We start from the raw sequence: 8,309 nt of genomic DNA on the forward strand, positions 1-8,309 counted from the left end.
ATCGACCACACGGCCTGCCCACATGGGCGTATCTCAAGCTACATGGGGGTGTGGCTCTTAAAACATGAAAAATTTTCTAAGTATTTTGAAATTTTCCAAAGTTCTCGATTTAGTCCCGAACTACTTCCAATGCATGTTTTAGGCCTCGTAGGCTCGTGTTAGGGACTTTATGCTCGATTTCAAAAAGTTTTAAATTTGGATGCAAATGTATGTCTCGGTTTTGTATGTTTGATTATATTCAAGTCTGGTAATGCCTCGTACCCTGTTTTGGTGTCGAATACGGGTAAGGAGTGTTACAATAACACATTAGCAAATTAGGTAAATAATTTAATAATAAATTAAAAAATAACGGCATTATTTGTTTAAAGATCACTTATTTAACAAAGCATAACGACAAATTTGGCCACTAATGTTTGCATGTTTTGTCAAAATGGCCCTAATTGTATTTTTAGCCTTTTTTGACCATCAACCTTTGTTCGTTTTTTTCAATCTGTTTTTTCTAACATATTTAATGAAAGTACCGTCAAAAAAATTAACGGGATGATGTCAAATTTCATATGTGGAATATTTTTAATAAGATGTAATTTATTACTTAGATAACCCAATAAGATAATTACATGTGGAAAATAATAAAATAAATAAATAATTCTTTAAATTAAAAACAACTCTTAAGTTAAAGAAAATAAACGTAATTATCTAAAAAAAGTTAACTCAAGAGAAAAATTTCTCAATAAACAAATGTACCTTTTGAAAAAAAAGAAAATTTAAAACCTTGAGCAGATTGAAAAAAAAAACAAAGGTTGATGACAAAAAAACTTAAAAATACAATTAGGGTCATTTTGACAAAACATATAAATGTTAGTAGCCAATTTTACATTAAGCCTTAAAAGAAAGATGTTAACATTTTCAGTTTAGGCTATTGTGTTTTACTATTCCATTCATGTATATGATTTTTTAATTATTTTTATATATTTTTAAATTAAATGAAATAGTTTATATGTCATTCAATTCAATTTTAATAATAGTTTATTCATTTTAATTATTTTACTATTCAATTCATATACCTTTATAATTCACTTTAAATTATTTCCTATAATTCATTTAAATTTCGTATATTTTTTTAACAATTCGAAGGTAACATCAGTTATATTTGGTAATTTTAATAATAATTCTTAAATATTACACTTTATATTTATAAATTTCAATTATTTGAAATATTTTAAATCTTTTAAACAAATAATTCTATTAGCTCTATATCTCCTTAACCTTTGAGAAACATTTTCTTTATTTAATTTCGCCTAGCTTGGTAGATTGAGAAATTTCACAACTCGGCCTTTAGCCTATAAAAATATGCTTTTCATGTGAGACAAGGAAAAGCAACATATGCAGTCGATGTACACATAAATTTTTTAATCAATTTCCTGTCCATTTAACGATAATTGGGAATAAATATATTTATACAACTTTAATATTTTTAATCTAAATTTAACACCTGCTTATATATTTAAATTAATATTATCTTTAAAAAATTAAATTCTAAAATTAATATAATTGAAAAACTTTATCTAAATACCATTTCAAGCGAATAAAATTACATTCAAATCATATAATAACTACACCCAAATCATAAAATAGATAAAACAGCCATACTTTTACCAAAATCAGATTAGAATTTTTTTTAAATATTTAAGAATTTATCAAAATATTTAAGGAATATTTTAATAAAAACGCTACAGAATTTTTTAGTGGAGCTAACTCTTTTACTTATAAGAAAAATACAAATATTCTACCAAAAAAAAAGGAAAATACAAATCGTTTTCCCAGGGGACCACTTTATTTTATCCTTTTAGTAACACTTGGGATATTTTCAGTTAGTTAAAGGCGGTGCTGCATCGGCCTGTCGCGTAGGCAACCTGGCGACAGCAACTAAGCAGCAATTAACCCGAAACACTTCACTTTCAATTAAAAACGTATGCGCTTTTGTAGGTTCGTGCGATTTTTACATCTAGCTATTTTTATATATGATTCGTACTCAAACAACTGTCTACAACCAAGCTAAAGGAGAGCAGCTTCCTTGACTTCTTCCTCTACCCTTTTTCTTCACTATATAAATGACCGGCTCTATCATTCCTCTCCATCACACCAAATCCTCTGCTCTACAAAAAAAAAAAATCGAAAGTCAAAAATGAGTTCTTCCGGTTTGAAATTTACCTTTCTTATGCCTCTTATGGTTGCCTGTCTCATGGCAGCATCAGCAAGTAACTTCCACAGTGATTTTGAAATCACATGGGGAGATGGCCGTGGTAAAATTGTCAACAATAGAGAGGTTCTCACTCTCTCCCTCGATAAAGCTTCTGGTTCTGGTTTCCAATCCAAGAACGAGTATCTTTTCGGCAAGATTGATATGCAACTCAAGCTTGTCCCTGATAACTCTGCTGGCACAGTCACTGCCTATTATGTAAGTTAATATTCCACTATTTTTTTATCAAGTCATAATAGACGATAATGGCTTTAAAGTATGGTGGTATATATATTTATCTATATTTTGGATTTGCAGCTATCTTCGAAAGGATCAACATGGGATGAAATTGATTTCGAGTTCCTCGGGAATTTAAGTGGCGACCCGTACATTCTTCACACAAACGTGTTCAGTCAAGGCAAGGGTAACAGAGATCAACAGTTTTATCTCTGGTTTGACCCGACTGCAGATTTCCATACTTATTCAATCCTTTGGAACCCCCAACGTATAATGTGAGTATTCATAAAACAAACCACCCATTAGATTTTAGGTTATTTTTCTGTTTTCAAATTGATTGATTGATTAAGTTTTTGATGTTGTTATTTTCCAGCTTCTCTGTTGACGGTACACCCATTAGAGAGTTCAAAAACATGGAATCACTTGGTGTCCCATTTCCTAAGAACCAGCCGATGAGAATTTACTCTAGCTTGTGGAATGCCGATGATTGGGCCACAAGAGGTGGTTTTGTTAAGACGGATTGGACCCAAGCTCCTTTCACTGCTTCTTACAGGAACTTCAATGCCGATGCTTGTGTGTGGTCCAATGGAGCTTCTTCATGTAAATCGAAAACTTCACCGTCTTCTGCATCGACAAACAGAGCATGATTCTCTCAAGAAATGGATTCAGCGGAGCAACAAAGGTTGCAATGGGTACAAAAGAACTACATGATATACAATTACTGCAATGATGCTAAGAGATTTCCTCAAGGGCTACCTCCAGAGTGCAATATGTCTTAAAAGACTTGAAGATCCGATTACATAAAATTATTTTAGAGATTGATATTCAATATTCTTTTATTATTTATTTTCTTTTACTCAAACCACCTCATCATTCTTTTGATCTTATGAAAATTATCATCACTTTATATGTCATATTTTGTTACGAAAAGGAATAATATAATTTTTATTTTTGAATTTAGCAATTAAGTTTAGGGTAAATTACGTAAACATTCACTCAACTTCTCAACTTTGGGATAGCTAACAAAACAGTCACCTAGGTTTCATTTCAGTTACTCAATTTTGAAAAAATAACAAAACAGTCCTTTTAACCATTTTTCATTACAGATGTTACGAAAAAATGACATGGCATTTAACGGTGGGTTAGCTGTCATTTTAACAGTCTTTTTTAACCCTAAACAATCCTGGGCAGTAGAAGAATAAGAGAAAAAAGAAGAATAAGAGAAGAAGAAGAAGAAGAAAAAGAAGAGAAGGAGAAGAAGAATAAGAGAAAATGGAAGGAGATGAGACTAGTGCTCAATTGGTTGAGTCTGCTGCACCAAGGGTTCAAAGAAGTTTTGATGATTTTAGAGGCTCTCATGCTAATTCATCCTCTGTTGGAACTTTTGTTATGTATATATATTACTATCAATAAATACCACTTTTCCTCCATTTTTTTTCTTCTTCCTAAACTCTTTCTTTTCTTTCTTTTCCCTTTCGGTGAAAATTTAGGGGATTCTGTTACTGTTTTCCTTTCCTTACATATGATTACATAAGATAACATAATCTAGAAAAGACTTAATTGTTTTCCTATTATTACTAGTTTAATAAAATATTAATTACTAGTAGTAATAATAAATAATATTAACTAGTATGTAATATTGCATGTTTATAAAGTTTGCATTAGTTAGCTTATAGAACTCAAGTTGCAACAAGCTAGCATTACCACCTTCATTTAGAATTTAAGCAATTCAACCTTTCAATCCATATTGATCTTAGAAGAAATAATATTTTACTTTCACAAGAAGACGTCTCATTTGATTAGCTTTCTTTTTAAAAATAGTTGCTGAGGAAACTACAAGCATTGTTGCACCAGCAGCAGAAACAGTGGCAGCAGCTGCCTATGAGGAAACCGGTGAGCGAAGAAGAAGATATAGGGGCGTTAGGAAAAGGTCATGGGGGAAACGGGCGGCCGAAATACGTGATCCTCACAAAGCAGCAAGAGTTTGGCTAGGTACCTTTGATACTGCGGAAGCCGCCGCAAGAGCCTATGAGGAAGCCACTTTGAAATTCAAGGGAAGCAGGGCCAAGTTAAATTTTCCTAAACTTGTAAGGCTTGTTCCTCAATCAATATAGAATTTTCCCACTACCCAAACATCAGTTTCTAGTTCTCTAACAACCCAGTTTTGCCCACTTTATTCAACACCATTGCCATTGATTTACTAGTCCCAACATCTTCACAGCCCTATAGCTGATATGCTGAGAGATTACTGGCAGTACTCTCAGTTGCTATAGAGTTCTACTGATTTCCATGGACAAGAAGCTACGAGCTTGATGGAACAGACGATGCAATCATCTTAGTTACCTAACTTTCAACACTTATTCCTATCTTCTTCTTTGTCACATTTTCCTTCTTCATCTGTAGCTCATTCTTCTGCTGCTTCATCATCTTCTTCTTCCTCTGCTTCTTTCCTCTGGTTTTTGGTGAGCATCAACAATTGGACGTTTTTAGGCAGCCGTCTAATCAAAGTCAGGCAAGTGGGTCAGATTTTCCAATGCCTCCGTGGTCTCATCTAATAATTATCCTTCACCCACTAGTTCATAGTAATCCGATGGTTTTTTAGGGATGCAGGTGGCTTGGGGTTGTTCAGCAACTATTGTTATGGCTCTTGATTTGTAGCCATTGTTTTGTTGTTGGAGAAAGAAGATGAAGAGAAAGGAGAGAAGAACAAGAAAAAATAAAAGAAGCATAAAGAGAAAGAGGTTGAGGGAGAAGAAGATGAAGAGAAAGATGAGAAGAAAAAGAAGAAAAATCATTCTGACCAATCATCTTTTCTTTTTTTGTTTGACCCTTTGACTATTCGTCCAACGTAGCAAGTTAACTGGCCACATCAGCTAGTTAACTAGCCACATTAGGACTCCCGTTAACCCCCTAATAGAAACTGTTAATCAGTAATTATTTTGTCATTTTTTCATAACGTTAGTGACTGTTTTGTAACTTTTTGAAAGTTGGGTGACTGAAATGCAACCTAGGTGACTGGTTTGTCAGCTACCCCAAAGTTTAGTGACTGTTGGTGTAATTTACCCTTAAGTTTATTTTAATATTTATATATATTTTTTACTTTAATATTAAACTTGACACTAAATCTTTATTGGTATTTAAATTTGGATTCTGTCGATTTTTAATGATATGATTAGTGTTCTTTGAACACGGAAATATTGGTCAATCAGACCTATTGAATTAAGAATCGATTAGTATATTTATTTGTATAAAAGGGTTCAAATAATTGAATCGAAAATTATTTGAAATTGATAAATGTAACGCCCTAATTTTCTTTATTCTGGTTTCGTCTCATTTTGACACAAATATATATCTTTTTCAGTGGTTAAGTGTTTTAGGTGTGTGTGTGAGGTCCCAAGTTCAAGCCTTGCCTTTGGTTAATTTTGGAATTAAGCCTTATCTTTGATCAGTAGGTTTATATTAAATTTTTTGTAATTCTATATTAGAATGAGCTTGATGGTTTGAGTGGTAAGGGAGTTGGTGTGTTGGAGTTTATGTGTTCAAATCTCTGCGCGAGCATAGGTATAATTATTTTTGCTCGGTTGTCCATTGGTATTTCGTTTGAATTGAAATTCTGAAGTGGTTGAGATGTAGTGGGATAGTGGGGAGTTAGGATTTGAGGGGTTACCGAAATATTTTTATTTTTGATTTTTATTTTCAAATTCTTTTTTCTGTTTCATCCAAACTCTCTAACATTTTGCATCCTCTTCTGCCTTTTCTTTTTCGTTACTTTCTTCCCTTTTTGTTCAACCAATCGTTTATTTTTTTCTTGGGGCTCGGTGTTACGTTTGTGCATCGTGTATCTTGGTAAGTTGTGGATTCATCTTATAACTTTCGTTCGTTTGAATAGGTATTAGTATTTTGGTTTGGAATAATAATCTTAGTGAGTGTGTTATGTAGGAGAAGATCATGAGGCTGTGGATTTTGCCATAACAGTTTAGTTCATATTGGTGATTTTCGCTCGTCGACGGTAAGTTGGTTTCGTGTCAATTCCTTGTTATCGAATTCGTTAGTTAATTCGTTAAATCGTTATTGGGTATTCTATTTTTAGCCTTTGGAAGGTTCGGGAGTGTTTTTGCATTAAAACGATACCAGGTGTGCACCCAAAATGCAGAAAATAAGGTTTCAGCAAAAGCTGAAAAACTATTTTGTCGATGCCATACGGGCGTGTGGTCACCCGTATGGTAGGCCGTGTGGTCAACGAAGGCATGACCGTGCGCAACACACAGCCGTGTGGTGGATCGAGCGTGGCCGTGTGGGCCACACGGGAATTTCACACGGGCGTGTGGATTATTGGGCTAGGCCGTGTGGACCATACAGCAAGGCCAATCTAGGCGTGTTGGCCACACGAGTGTGTAGGCCCACAGTGGCAAACCACACGGGCATGTGGGCCCATATTACTAAAATTTTTCGTAGGGTCCACGGGTCGTCCTACTCGACTATGGACCTACCGTAGGGTCGGTAAAGACTGACTAAGCCCTAAAATTACATGTTTTGTTAGACTGAAGTACTGTTCTAAGCATGTTTATGCCATGTAAATCTGCTATCTGTTTTTATAAGTATGTTATGCATGTTCCATCTGTTAATTCTGTATGTATTGCTTTGTATCTATTTTGGGGTGGGATTTGTATATGTGGAGGAAGTATTTCGCCTATTATCTAGCAGCTTGGCTGCACTGTATCTAATACGTGTCGTAATGACATAACATGATGTGTAGGGATGAGTGGGTGTTTTTAACCCCATATGGTGTGTTTGGATGGTCGGAGATGGTGTATAGAGGATTGGGGGTAGGATTCTGATTCTTTTTACTTTATCTATATCTGAAATGGGCCTAAGCCCGATTCTGTATCTGTATCTGTTTCTGTTTCTGACTGTGTAAATGATTCTGTATGTTTGCATGCTTAATTCTGTGGGGTTATACACTGAGTTTATGTAAACTCACATTGTCTGTTCTGTCAGGTAATCCACTGACTTAGGCGGATCAGTGCGGCAGAGTCAGCGATGACCACCTTATCGTAAAACTATTAAAACTTAATGCTTTTGATCTATTTTAATTTTTGGACTTATTTGAGAGTTGTAATTTTTTTGGGTACTCTCTGCACTGTTTGGTTTTAACTTGTTTTTGGATTTATTTGTTCGATAAAATTGCATGCTTGATAAATGTTTTATGAGATTGGATTCTATGCCAAAAAGAGGTTTTCTAAAAATACGAGTTATGTGTACTAGTTTTTGTTAATGCTTCCGCTGTAAAAAGTGTTTTGATAAATGAACTGCTTTAATAATGGTTTGATAATAAACACGAAAGAATGTGAGTTATAAAGATAATCAATTTATCAAATCAACTTAGCTTTCAAAACCTATTCTCTGTAACATCACTAGATTCGGCCATAACGTCTAGGCTAGGTTTGGGGTGTTATAATAAAAATCGAAAACTTAGAGAAAAGCTAGTAGTTGAACATATTGAACCAGTTTAATATTTTCCTAAAAAAATTATGAATTTTTAATAATTTATTTAATTATTGTTAGTCTGATAATTAACTGATTAAACCGATTGAATCGAGAACTAATGGTCTGATTGATTCAACTATCAATTCGATTATTAAAGCATTATAAATGAGACTCTAACATTATACCACATCATCACCTAGAATTTTATATATGTTTAAGTGATGATATGATATAATTTCAAAATGCTATATTATTACACTTCTATATTTTTCAAATTCAGTGATCAAAATGAATTTACTCGTCAAATTTAAATATCAAAATGAAAAATAATACATATATTAAAATA

The 8,309-nt window shown here is 33.5% G+C and overlaps 1 protein-coding gene and 1 pseudogene across 1 annotated transcript; both read left to right on the forward strand.

Moving 5' to 3' along the window:
• Nucleotides 1–2,048: 2,048 nt before the first annotated feature.
• LOC108484552 (probable xyloglucan endotransglucosylase/hydrolase protein 23) lies at nt 2,049–3,440 on the forward strand. The gene is made up of 3 exons (XM_017788373.2): nt 2,049–2,458; nt 2,558–2,751; nt 2,850–3,440. The coding sequence occupies exons 1-3, from the start codon at nt 2,186–2,188 to the stop codon at nt 3,121–3,123; spliced, it is 741 nt and encodes a 246-aa protein (XP_017643862.2). The 5' UTR covers nt 2,049–2,185; the 3' UTR covers nt 3,124–3,440.
• A 308-nt stretch (nt 3,441–3,748) lies between these two features.
• On the forward strand, nt 3,749–5,059 carry LOC108477794 (ethylene-responsive transcription factor ERF110-like; annotated as a pseudogene).
• The last annotated feature ends 3,250 nt before the right edge of the window (nt 5,060–8,309 follow it).

This window comes from Gossypium arboreum, chromosome 3 (assembly GCF_025698485.1).
Source record: "Gossypium arboreum isolate Shixiya-1 chromosome 3, ASM2569848v2, whole genome shotgun sequence".
Lineage (NCBI taxonomy): Eukaryota > Viridiplantae > Streptophyta > Magnoliopsida > Malvales > Malvaceae > Gossypium > Gossypium arboreum.